At 33.6% G+C, this 14,484-nt stretch overlaps 1 protein-coding gene across 1 annotated transcript in view; it reads right to left on the bottom strand.

Moving 5' to 3' along the window:
- Positions 1-14,484, bottom strand: part of KIF6 (kinesin family member 6) — a 147,084-nt gene that overhangs the window by 83,939 nt on the left and 48,661 nt on the right. The window contains exons 11-13 of the mRNA XM_030945763.1: positions 5,444-5,549; positions 4,474-4,600; positions 2,241-2,453 (exon numbers count right to left, since the gene is read on the bottom strand). Coding sequence (XP_030801623.1) covers positions 2,241-2,453; positions 4,474-4,600; positions 5,444-5,549 — 446 coding nt within the window. The remainder of the gene's footprint in view (positions 1-2,240; positions 2,454-4,473; positions 4,601-5,443; positions 5,550-14,484) is intronic.

Below are 14,484 nucleotides of genomic sequence, written 5' to 3'. Positions count from 1 at the left end.
ATCTTTCAATGTAGATATGGTCCTAGATCATATGGGAAAAAATGATAAGTATTATTCTACAACAGAATGGTGAAGATCTGTTCCTGGGCAAGCTACACAATAAATCAACTGCAAAATAAATGAACGGTTCTAAATATATATTTTTTAAAACAAATTATTAGATAGACATTCCAACAACTATTTTGTAAAACTAAGTATTTTTTCCAATACTTTTGATTTCCTAATTTAATTTTCAGGATAAGGAAATCAGATAGGAAAATGGAAAACACATTAGAGACACTAGAAATATGATGTTATAATGCAATAAATCAGGCTGATAGCAGGTTTGAGAGTACAGAATTAAAAAAAACCCAAATTGTTCAAATAGCTAACATAGCATATAGCCTTCATGCTGTAAGTTGAAATCCTCATAAACAATGTAAAGGATGCAAAGGATTTAAATTATGAAGAATAGCTTTAATACTACATGAAAGCTTCTACCTGGGAGTTGAGCCTGGCTCAGGCCCAAGCCCTTTCACAATCTTTAGTGAATTCTTAAATCCTATAGACAAAATAACATACATATATATATATACAGCTTAGATAGATTTTGAAATGGATAGATAGTTTTATAGTGATGAAGATAATTTTCAGTCTTTCAACAGATGAAAAATGAGGCTTTGTGCTTGAGTGAGAATGATGCCTCATCCAAACTTAGCAAGGACCACAAAATACTTTGGATTGCAAGGGACCCTGATGATGACCAAGTTCCAAACCCCAGCCAAGAGCAGGGACATCTTCCACTAGAGCAGGCTGCTCAGGGCCCCATCCAACCGGGCCTTGCCAGTGCACAGTGCAGGCAATAAGGTTCTACAATGCGGTCAATTTGAGCTGACATGCTCAAACTTCCTACTTTACATTAAAAGAAAACTCATATGAACATACCCACACAATGCTTGTAAAAAGAGAATGCATTGATCAATACTAAGTATTTTCTCATGCTTATGAGGGTTTTTTTAAAAAGATCAAAGAAATGCCACTGTATGAAAGAGGTAATTATACTAGCAATTTGTTGAAAAAATATAGCTATTATTTGCTGGCATATTTTTGAGGTAATGAAAAGGAAATGTGTTATAAGGACATGATTCTATTTAGTTTATAGTATTGTGACACCAAATCCAATAAATTCTTCCTATAAAATGAGAAGAAGGATGGTGAATATAAACAGTAGAAAGCAAAGGGGATTCCTCAGTATCTGAGAAACTGAAACAAAAAAAAAAGTGTGAAAACTGACTAGCTCAATTACAATGCAATTTTAGAGGATAATTGGCAACCTTACATGGTTTAAGAACTCCGCTCCCACTAGTACTCTAGCAAAATCTAAGTTTCTACTTACCAGATGCCACGTCTGAGTTTCAAAGGTACGTTGAAAACTTTTCTTTTAGCTAGCTGCCCCCCAAAATGCATAAAAAGCTTACAGAAATATACATTATGAATATGTAGTAGTCATATGTGATAATCTAGGATGAGGTATGTTCTCTACTAACAAAAACATAGGCACTTCTAGAATCTGCTGACACCAAAAATCTTTTTATTTGAACAATTCAACTGGAAAATGAAGAAAACATGAAACCATGCACGACAAATCTATCTACAGTTATTGGAAGTATTTTATGTGGATTTAGAAATTAACAACTTGCAAGAATATTGTTACCCATTTTCATAAATAACTAGTTCAAATGATGTAAGGAAAGAAAATTGCAATGATCCACACTTAGTACTTTTCATATAACCACTATAAAAACTGCCTTACCTATCCATGCTAACTGGTCGATATTATTTCAATTGTTTGAGTTGCTTCTACAATGATTTAAACACAAACTTAAATCCTGTAATGTCACTTATATGGATAAATTGAAATGGATCTTCCAGGGGCAAAAATTATTTCCATATGTTTCTTAATGAATTATGCTCAAAGCCCCATTTTTTTCTGTTTATTTACTCAAAGAATCAAGGGCCTGCAACTGAATATATACTATGGTTCCATAGGGTTGTTCAACAGAGTATATACATAAGTTTGTAAAAGTCATCAGCACCTTAGAGGGCTTTAAATTTAAAACCCTGCATTTGTAGATATAGGATTAGCACAATATGACTAGTACTAAAAATAAAACTTCCTTGTTTTGGTTCACATTTGAAGGATATACTATAAATCATACTGAAATGATCCAATAACTGTTCACTTAATTGATTACACTAACCTGTTGCTCTGGAAAGAAAAGGTAGTCTGGGAATGGAAGAGTTGAAAACTTTTGCCTCTTTCAGACTAGAACATCTAGATGGACTCTGACTTTCTTCCAAGCTCATAGAAGGAGACTGCTCCAAGACTGTAGAACCAGCAGAGGTGGCATTAAGCTGGGAAAGAGTATCTTGCGCTTTCTTTTTTTCTTTTTTCAGCATAGTTACCAGAATATCTGCAAAATATATTAAGGAAAAACTTTTTCCTTTTTTGTCTTTTTTTTTTTTTTAAAGGGACTATCATCGTTTGTCCATAAGCCTTTTATTTTTTTCCAAAGTGAAGAAATTCACATTATGGAAGCATATGTGTGAATGTGAAAACAAAGTTGGACATATTCTTTGCAATTATTTTCATCCACCTCAGTTTTTCCAAACAGCAGATTAGTTCCTACTAAAACAATAACAAAGTCACACATCGACCACAATGGCTGATCCCATTCAATCAACTCCTGATAAAAGCATTTACATACAAACAGGATCTTATTGCCATTGTGGTAGATCCTTTTTATTTTTTAAATTCTTTAATAAAAAAACTTTTTTATTACAGAATAACAAAAGAAAAAAACTCTTAATTCACAAAAGGTTCACTAAAATTTAGAAAAAGTCTTTAGGAAATTTCTTGCAATAGCACTGTGAATTTACTGGAAGTATATAAGATATAAATACATTTTGCCTAACAGCTCATAGAGGACATATAATGGAAATCCTGCATACATTCAATTAGCAACACTGAAGTCCCTGTGATCTGTTTTTTTTTATATGCTACTCTTCTTAATCCTAATTAATCTTCTTAATGAACAGCAGAAATTCTAAGTAGTCTTTGGGGAATATTATTAATGAGACTAAGTAATAATAATAAAACACTTTTCAATTCAGTTTTTATGATAGCTTCTAGCTACTGTAGGCAAGAGGGAACTCATAGTTTATTCAACAGCTTCCATACTTCCCACCACTCCATCACATTAGACATGTTATTAATGTTCTAGTGATGATGCACTGTCACTTAGCCACTGCAGACTCCCTAAATCAGTCTTGTCTTCAAAGTCTTCCTATATTCTCTCTATTTAACTCTTACATGGATTTGCACAAGTTTCCTCTTTTCACTTCTGTGAGCAAAGCTGTATAATTCTGTTGAGCAGAAGTGTGTTTGATAGAGATCTTTTGCTTTTTTTCTCATGTTAATGAAGTAATTCATTTCAGGAGGAAATATTTCTGGGAATTCAGATATTAAAATTTACATTAAAAAAACTGAAGAAGTTTTTGAAAGAAAATTCTTTCAAAAGAAACGAGTTAGTGTATTAGCTAAATTTATTTGAAACTGCACCTTGGAAAAACAGAATCTTATCATCTGTGAAAGAGCAGAAATGGGGAAGCTTTCTTGCCACCTCAGTTCAGACAGGTAACACGCTACACCCCAATGAAAAATGCTATTCTCCTTTGACATATAAAACTGAGCTGGAATTGTTGAGCACAAAGAATGCAACAGTTCTCTACTAATAACTGTGAGAAAACCCTTGTTACCTTTACATTCAACAACCCCATATTTTAATTTCTCTGCTGTATTACAAACTTTCCCCACTGAGTAGCCACAAAGCTGGGGCTGTAGTATCTGTGGTTAGCTCACAGGTCTGCCAAACTGCAAAAAATACCTCCCACCTGTCATGCTGCAGTGCAGCTACTCATGTTTCCTGTGAGGCAGTGAAATGGACAAAGCACGTCTGAACAGTTTAGCAGTTTTATGTGCAAAAAGATTTAAATTTAAATGTAAAAAGTACAAGTTTTATATTTGTTCTAAGGGCAAATTGGCCAGTATTGTTGCAACACCTCATTTGGCTAAAAATAAGACACACAGGAAATTCTATTCTTTGTAAGGTAATAGATTGGTCTTTATATATATAGCATCAGTTTCCCCCTCTAAAAAGCAGTTTAATTTGCTTGAGGAGAATGTTTTAGGTGTGGCCTGATCCACAATATTTGGTTATTGGTTGGACCATTCTAAAGCGATGAGGTGCTTGGATCCAGGATTTTGGTTTTGGTAAAAATGGAAAGAGAAGCAGGTGCAAAGCAGAAGTCCTGTCACATAAAAGCTGGGAATTGACTATTTCCTTTAACACAGTACAGCCTCTCTCACACAAAGAAAAATGGTTGTAAGATCATCTCAAACCCAAATAGTACTTTTTTCCCCACAAAGGATACTGATTTCATTGTCTCTTTGCTGCAAAAGTCCTTTCAATTTTTCCAGTTCTTCATTACTGTTTTTTTCTTCAGAGATGTCTTCTGAGAGCAGTTTTTTACCTGAAGTCATTGGATGATTTATAATTTGCTATAAAGAGAAACAAAAATAAGCACATCCTTTCAACTTTTCCTCTAGCTCTGTGTATTCTATTCTGAGGGAGTCTAGCTATAGAAAGAAAGGTAAAACCTTTCTATAGTCTTGACAGAAAAAAATCATGCCACAGTTGACTGTCAAATTATATCCATTGAATCAAGTATGAAACAAATTGTATTTTTTAATCTCCATTAGCAAGGGTTCAATTTACTTTACTCTTTCTACACAAACTCCAGTGTTCTCTAGTATCACAGTATTAAAAAATATAATTAAAAACTAATTATTTAAAAATAATAAATTAAAATCAGGAATGTATACACTATTATGTTGAAAAGACAATATCCCAAAATACAGAAAAGTATTATCTTCTAAAATTTCACAATTATCAAGTGTATCTTGTTTTCTCAATGATTCAGAAGGTCTTGCAACTCCATCAGAAGAATTAGTGTAATAGGTAAAGGGATATAAGGTTTTTAACCTACATTTTTACCTCTGTCAATATAGTTTGTCCAAAATAAAGCGTCAGTAATGCTGGAAATACAGATGAGAACATCTATCCATATAAAAATGACTTGTCTTGATTCCAGTAACTTCCAGTCTCTTACAATTTACTGCATACTGGGATCCTTGCTGATGTTTCCACAAAACACTGCTGAATTTTCCCAGCTAAATTTAAGTTTTCTATGAGTCTTCCACACTACATAAAATTCAATTGTTTTACCCTTTCCCAGTACCTCTCAACTACATTGAATTTCTTTTAACACTTTTAAACCATGAATATCTCCAAGTTATTTTCAGAGTACCAGCTGCACTTTGATCCCCATTTAAAAAAAATACCTTCATGTGAACGAAGCAATACTTGATCTTCCGCATGTCGGCACCAACCTCTAGAGAGCTATCAGGATCATTATCTTTGACAAATGTTTCAATTAACTCATCCAACCTGGAAATTACATTTTTTAAGAGAAAAAAAGAAATTTCACAAACAAGGAGACAACTCTGCAAAGTGGCATGCCAAATGTACCAAGCTGCCTAATATTAATAGGCTATTTTTCTTCAAGGTCTATGCATTTGAAATGTACTTTTGTTCTGATTAATGAAACCTGGATTTGATACTGAAGATTCTACAACTGCATATCTGAACATACTGGTACATGCTAAGGAACAGTTCTAGAACTAAAAGCATCTTAGAAGTAATCTTTTCTTTTTCTCATTTATTTTGTAACCTTTTGCTCTTCTGCTATATCATAATTGAAAAGACTTAAAATCTGCTCTCTCAGAAGACTAGACTTTAAAATATTTTGGGCATAGTGACGTTTACAAGGCTTGCATATATAGTGGGGAGCTGAACAAAACTAGTCCAAAAGAAACGCTAGGCACAGAGATGAACTCTTGCCCTTCTTGGGCACTTGATGCAGCTACCTTAGATTCCCTAGCTCTGGCTCAGAACTTAAGTTCATCTTCTGAGGATGATAACCTAAATAAACATTTAAAATTATAAAATTATGCTTTACAGGGCATATGCCTGTCATTGTTGCCTGCCATTTGCCTATTAAAATAGCAAAGAGTATTTGTCAGGAACCAGGAAGCCCTAAATCTGAACCCAGTTGGTGGAGTTTGAATTTGCACTTGCAGTTTCCCAGAAATATATCTTAGTAAGCGGTTTAAAAGTCTAATTTGGGCTTAGAAATCCTCTTCCCTTTGTCTTGAGAATGAACTGCAATGCATCCTGAAATATGAGAGCTGGAAAGATGATGGCAGCATGTAAGAGAAAGACTGACTATTTGTAGAGATGTGACATCTGGCCTAAAACATGATATATTACGCCTGTATAGGTTTCTGGTCTGATTTGAAGGAATTTTGTTATGCTGGTGAGTTGTATCAGAAAAGGCTCCATTTATCTGAAACAGAAGTACCTAGCCACAAGATACTTACATTGAAAGTATTAAACTAGTATAAAAAAAAATCCCCCAAACCTAAAAGTATATTTTGGAAATTGTAAAAACTCTATTTTTGGGTATAAACAAACATTAAACTAATAATCTTTCATTTGTTGTAGTTAATAACATTAGCAAGCCAGATGCTGCACTCTTCATTAGTTTTAGCTTAGTAAGGCTCTCAAAAATGTTTTCATGCAGAATTTGTGCTAATCAAAACTGGAATGTGGACGATCACTGTTAATTTTACATGACAGGAAAATAAGTATCATATGAAGATGTCTCATTACTCATGGGCATGCAAAGCGATTCCCTTTTTCTCTTTTCTCTTGTATGTTGTAAGGTAAACTACAGAGCAGTAAATATGGTTTGATGTTATTAAAGTAAATGGAGCATCCAAGGTAATTTTTAATAGATTTATGTTCTTTTACTACTGCAATGTTCTGCCCTGAAAACAGCAGGCCTAACTTACATTAATAAGAACAAGAGTATGCTGAAGACTATTGCCAGAACCCTGCTGTATCAGAAAAAATAGTTTTCCCAACAGAAGTTCTCAGAAGGATGAAGAATAGAGAAGTATGAAACAAAAACCCATTTTCTGTGAAAACCAGCAGTAAACAAAGAATGGGTCTTTCTTTCCCAGTGCTCATCAGAAAAAAAAACCAAAACCAAACAACAAAACCCCAAACAGGAGCAAAAGATTACACACATGCACAAAAGTTTTTAAGTCACTGTCAAGGGAACAGTATTAAGTGATTTACAAAATTAATTTTAAACTAATTTTGATAGTGGCCCTTTACATATTAACATTGTACAAAAAGAAAAGTATTAAAGCGCTAATCGAGGCAGGCTTGAATCATGATAACAGAATGTGAAACCACAAGCTGTGTCAAGCACAAGTCCTTGTGCTGATGCTTGGAAGAAAACTCACAGTAGAACAGTCGTAAACAGTTGGGATGGAAATGTGTTAAACTAATAGTGCTCTTTCATTAGTGACTGTAAATCAGGCCCAAGTTCTTCGTGGAGCCTTCCCCTCTTTATATCTTTTCTTTTGCAAATAATGTAAACACACACTGTACTGCAGCTCAGAGACAGCTTCTACATTATCAACTTTATTTCTCTTCTGTTACTTTCCACCCTTCAGAAATTCTTCTTTAATGAAGAATGCTTACTGATTAGACTACACATAAATCACAAAACTTTTCTACCCACATTACTTCAGATTCCATGCAATTTTTCTGATAGCACAACTTCAGAATGATTAACTGAGCACTGTACTACTTCGCTTTTACCAATTCATTAAATAACATGCACCTATATTTTTTCTAAAAATCTGCTTCTGAATCAGTCACTTGTTTGGATGAACCAGGGTGCAAATTACACAGCTGAAATGCATCAGAAAAGCACTCCCAGCCAACTGAGTAAGTTTCTAAAGTTTGGAGCGCTCAATAGCTTGCAGGATGCACAGTCTCAAAACACAGATTTGGAAGGACTTGTTTTGACCTTGCTTTATGTGCCATGATTCATTCCTGAGAGAACTGGCCTTTTAACCCCTGATCACTGACACTGTATGTTATGTATCAAAATTAAGTCCACTTAAATAACAATTAATTTTGTGTGTCAGTTCTGAACTCTGTCACGAGCAAAAATCTAAGTTTATGAAAACTAGGCTGCTAACAAGGTTGCTGATGAAGAACTTGTGGTAATTAGAGAGTTTGTTTTAATTAAACAAATTTGTTTACCTTGACTTTCCAATAGTTTTCCTATTGGTAACATAATTGGTATCAATTTGTTTTAAAATACATTCATTCCAAAAATTATTTTTAAGTTTAATAATGATGTCCATATTGTTTAAATAGGAATGCCACATCTCTACAAGTTTTATGAATCCATTGATCTAAAAAATGCATGATAGTGGAAGCAGAATGACTAATACATTTAAGAACAGCTAACTTGAAGCTAAATTAGCTTCAAGTGTGCATCAGCATGGGAAGACCATGAGATTCAAAGTAGTGGATTCTAGGAATAATGCTATGGAAGATAGGGAGAAAAAAGGAAAGGTATTTCCAGGCATTGTTGTGAATGAAATGACAGAAGGTAAAAGTACACAGAATACATTCAGCTTTCCCTGAGAAGAGCTGTTATACATTGCTGACAGGTAGTACACATGACAGCTTAACTGACCAAGAGGATAATTCTCTATGCTGTGTCCAGAAATAACTGCTTAACCCCTCATTTAACAAAAGTGTGCTAACTCCCAGGTGAAATAAGAATTCAGGTAAATAGTGGAAGCAGTTACATAAGCCTTTGTACAATCCCTTCAGTAGATATTTCATAGAATAATTCCATTATCATAGCTCTCGTATAGGCTGCAATGATTTGGTTCAGTCTTAGACCAGGGCAGTAAGAGCAGTAAGCCTTTGAGTGTCTTATGCTTCTACAGACAGTAAGATTTATACAGTTTTGAAAAATATCTATATAGTGCTCTAACAATGACATATTACAGGAGATTCTTCTGAATTAGATGGCTACCATGTGGCAAACAGATGTAAGATGAGTTTCTACACAGTTGAAAAGCATTCATTTCAATGATGAAATGCACACAGCTCTAAATCTTTGTATCAGTAAGAAAAGGGGTGATTTGGACTGGACAGTAAAAAGACCAAGACTGGTTTATGAGAGAAAAAGGTGCCTACTGCCTTTAATTCTACACATGCAATTTTTTTTTGAGAGAAGAAACATGTCAAGTAGCTTGCTGAGTAGATGATTTCCTTCTTCAACAGCACTTTATAAAAACAATCCAAAAGCGCATACAGAAAGGAATGCTACTCACTGCCAGCTAATACTTGTGGCCATAACAGTAGTTATGTTCTAATCACTGGAGTATATCTAAAAGTAGCAAGAGAAAACCAACCTTTAGTTTATCAAAATTTAAAAAAATCAAAATATCTACAAAGTAAGAACTTGAAATAAAATGAAATTACACAGGACAAGCATAACAGCAATTCAAAAAAGCCAAAAGTACTCATATGGATGAACATCAAGATAATCCTACAGTATAGAAGACAGAAGTAGTTTAAAAAACTCTGTAAAGTACCACTTACAGGTTATTACTTATAAGCTCAAAAGGAAAAGACTATCAAAAAGTATTCAAAGTTCCAAAAGATGCAAACAGATATTTAGTGGTACCTTCAGAAGAATGCACCTGACCAAATATTCAATGAATTTCAGCGAGATTCAAAAAGCTTCTATGATCACATTTGGTCATATATATTTGAAAATTGGCTCCAAGATTTTTTCAAACCTATAAATAATCAGTGGAAGCTATGTCATGTTTTCTCCATACACCTCACTAATATGCGTTTATTTCACTATTACTGTTGAAATCATATAACATTGGATAACTGGTATAATTTTGAACACTAAAAAGCAGGACATGGTCGATCACCTACTTCCCTCCCACCCCCATGCTAAAACAAACTTGCTATCCTTCGAAAAGAACTTTACAGTTTATTATCTCTGAATACTTTCAATGTAAAAGGTGATCAGTTTAAATAAGATTTTTTCCCCCTTCTTTCAGGGGCCTTGGAACAAAAAGCAGGATCACAGAAAATTATTTACAATTTAAGCACATAGCTTTAGCTGCATGCATTAGGAATCTGAACTTTCTGTGCTGTTGCTACAGATTTCATAACATGTAGGAGAAAATATGTTCTCTAAGAAAATACACTGATTTAATAGCATTCTAAATCAGGCACCTAAGCAAGCAGTTAACATGAGACATCTTAAGACTACTTTATAGCTAAGGTAGCTTGTTTTCTCTCAAATACTGCCTACACAGTCCATGTCGGTCAATCTGCTAACTTCTACACAGATCTATAGTCTGCAAAAGTGTGTTGCCAAAAGGCAAGGTGATATGCCTTTATTTCTTCCACCTTGCAAATGAAATTGAACACTGACATCAGCAAATAAGAACATTTGCTCTGCTTTGTAAAAGAACCCATTTGTTCAACAGCTTAACTGAGTAACTGTTAAAGGTCTGTACTGTGCAACAGTGCAATATTGTTAATACTATGATAGCATACAGATGTCACTATGTTGAAACAGAACAAACATAGGACAGAAGTAATGAGATCTCCAGGACTTGAGTAAGATGAACAATATATGACTGTTGAAGTAAAAAATAGAAGTGTCTGTAATAACATATGTATCTGAAAGGAATAAGGTAAAGTTATTAATAAATTAAACTGCTAAGCCAGTACTTCCGGTCCTGTTCTCAGAGATTGCCAGCTGGCAAAAGCGTGGGTTCTCTGGAACATAGGACGTTGATTTGAAATCCTGACTTTCTGGACACATACTGAAAATTGCTAGTGAGCTCATTTATATTATTTTAAAAAAATCACAAATTATTCAAACAAAAAGGATTTTCCCTTTTACTTTTGGCATATAATTCACAAAAAAACCCTCAAACATTTGAAGGTAATTTAATTCTATTCTAAAGCATAATGCTGAAACCTGAAAGAGTATAATTTCCTTGTATTTGGGATGTAGGATGTTATTTTCTAGTTTTTAAAAATACTTCAAAGAGCTCCTTTTCTAATTTTTTCCCTTTAAATATGAAACTAATTCTTCAGCTCAAAGAAATATTTAGATCAGCCTTTTACTGCTGAGGAAATAGAAGGCAAGATCCAAAGCAAGCAATTCAGATTTTGGAACCATTTTATGAAGTACATTCTGAACCACTTATGTAGTCTAGCTGAAATTTTTAAGCTGTGCTTTTTAGAGAAACAAAATGAGAGCAGAAGAATTAATTTATGTTTAACATTTATGAAAACAAACTAATAAAATCAAAAATATGACACAGTAATGCAAGTGCTCACCATTTAACACAGAATTCTGAATTCCAGACAGCTGTTGCTTTAGTCACACAACTGATAAGGTGCTTCATATTATAATTTACCATTCCCAAGAAAAGTCAAGAGCATTTGTTTTCCATTTTGTTTCAAACTTAGTGAATGGTAACGTGACATTGTAGCAATTATGAGGAAAGCCTATTTGACAGATTTTTTCCTTCCATTAAATGAAAAAGAAATTAAAATAAATCCCTGAAGAATTTTGATTTTTGAGGAAAGAAAACCAATAAAGAATGAAAATCAGCTTATTCATATGCTACCTGCAAATATTTAGCAATTCCAACTGCATTGAGTAGCCCATCAATTTCCTTTGGAATGCTCTGAATGTAAACAAGTAGAATGAAGCTCATTGTTATGAGAAATGTTCGGCATTTCTTGACTTAGTAAGTCAAGAAACATGCAAAATATAATTTTCACATATTATTAACACTTATTTCCTGGGCAATCACTAACACCTAGTTCCTGCAACATATGTAGAGAGCAAAAAACCTACGCAATACCATAAGTATTGTGTTAGACTAAAAAATATTGGATCTACACACATACCACTGGACTTGGTTTCATTTTGGCATCTGTCTTCTACTGATAAGTGCCTGAGATAAAGCATTGTGTGGGACAAAAACAATAAATGTGTACTCAGTGCATGGATTTTCTCACTGACATGTTTTGTACCTTTGACCATCTGTGCTCAGCATCAAAAGAATTAAAAAAAAAAAACCAACAGGATCAGAATACTTTCAGCAGATCAATTTTGCTGTGACCTCTGTTAAAATACATATGATGAATCAAAAAGAGAATTAAAACACATACATTTTTATAAGACTATCCTCTGTAACAGTTCTCCTTACTAGTCAATTATTTGCAATAAAATTAACCACAGTTGGACTTCAGTCAAAGTCTAAAAAATTGGAAAATAAATATATAAACTTGAATTATTTACAGATATATATATATATACACACAATGAGATATAGCTGATTTAAGTTTAAACAGAAGATATCTTAACTCAGCAAAAATGTCTAAGTAGGATTCGAAATCCATAATGACCTTAATTAGCTTTTCCTCTCTGACATTTAAGAAAAGCATCAATAATAAAAACGATAATAATAAAATAATCCCCTACAATACTAGTGCTTTAATAATCATTCTTGGGTGGCCACTTGAAATAAAGCACAACACAGTATGTTGCATTATCACCTATACCATGTTTCTTTTCTTCTTCTCCCTGTCATAACAAATGGATCTGTATGGCTCCTGATAAATAATATTATTTAGGTTTCATTATAGATGCAAAACCAGATGCAAATCCCAACATAGACATTTTCCAGTAATAGTCAATCATGATTTTATCAGCCATCATCCAGGTCCATACTTCTGTTTGGACTACTCACTTGTATATTTATTCTTTAATGTGTACAAACTCTCCAGATAATGAGTAGGTCCAAGCTAGATGGCCAGTCCCAATAAACAGAACTGTCATGGAGATTTGCTGTTATGTGTTGATAGACTCTAACTGGAGACAGAACACTTAGATTCTATTTGCTGATTGTCATAAATGCTCAGAACATTTATGGACCTCAAGCTCAGACATGTAAATCAGCATGGTCACAAATGTTATTGCCATATGAAAGCAAGTTCAAAAAGTATAAATGTTCAAAACCACAAATAGATACTTTCATTGAAGTAATGGCTTTTTATACTATCATTTCATTATATTTTCATTTGGGTGTTTGAGCTGCATCAGTTGTTTATCTGTGAGCACTCTGTTTGCATGAACACAGACAAATGCAAAACTCAAAACCACTGACATTTGGTATTTTCCTTCCCTTGAATTGTTCTAGAAAAGATTGACTTAGCTTTCAGCATTCCATTCAACTGCAGCCCAAAGTACCACCAAGCCAGTCTGACTCATGTATGTGACAGTTATTCTCTAACACTCTCTTTGCCTCTCTGTTTGAAAAAACTCTGTATGTCCAATTTTCTTTTTTTTCACTTAAAAACATATTAAGAAAACAATCCCTGAAAAATATTATTATATGGCATTGATGACTGATGAGATTAATTGTTTGAGGCCCTTCTTGTTTAGTATTGATCCTTAGGAAAATTATTATATCCCAGTCAGCAGTACTTAACTGCTGCTCTATATTTTAATTCCACAGCATTTGTTCCAAGAAAGAACTTAATTTTGAAACAATGAACACATGTGCAACATGAGCCTAAATAAATAGAAATAAATGATAAATTTAGAAACCTTAAAATTTTGTATTGACATAATGTAGCTGAGGTCCTTGAAAGTTATTTCTCATTATGTGATTTAATACAGGTAGAAACTCATAAAAGTCTCCACCCTGCTTCTTTCTGGAGTAATGGGATGCAAAATTCCTTGTTATGAGCCCAGAAGAAACCTTTTCTGATAGTGTGATGCACTATATATTGTGCCACATAGATAAAAAGGAAAAACATAAAACTAAAACACTTTTTAGTCACAATTCTGAAATCAGGCCTCCCATAGATATGCTATAGTGCAATTGTATGCAGATGGTACATTCCTACTTTTCCTTTGCATAATCATAATGAAAAATTTAATCAACCATTAATCCATTACTATTAACAACCTATTCCTATTTATAAGACTGTCATTTCCATGGCAAAAAGATAAAAATCTTAGGAAATAAGATTTGTGACTGTGGTCTTAGAAAACCCAAGCGATTCTCAAAAACCCAATTTCTCTACAAAAAGTAAGCAGCAAACAAGACCACAGAGGAAAATTAATGTGACAGATTTTTACAATTGTGCTATTAAAGCACTTATTTAAACCAACATATAAATTATTTGTTTGTCTGAATAAAATCACTGAAAGTCAGTCATCTGTTAAAGATTAAAAGGGTTTTTTTTACCCTTCTGCCAGGGTAAAGAGAAACTAATAAGGGCATTTGATTCTGCATATAATGAAAAAGAAAGGTACTTTTCTTTCTATGGCTAGTCTTGGTCACGTCTCGTGCTACTCTGCAATGTTATTTGTGCATTT

The sequence above is a fragment of the Camarhynchus parvulus genome, chromosome 3 (assembly GCF_901933205.1).
Source record: "Camarhynchus parvulus chromosome 3, STF_HiC, whole genome shotgun sequence".
NCBI lineage: Eukaryota > Metazoa > Chordata > Aves > Passeriformes > Thraupidae > Camarhynchus > Camarhynchus parvulus.
Note: the sequence above shows the minus strand (reverse complement) of the source record. Positions and strands in the feature narration are given on the sequence as shown.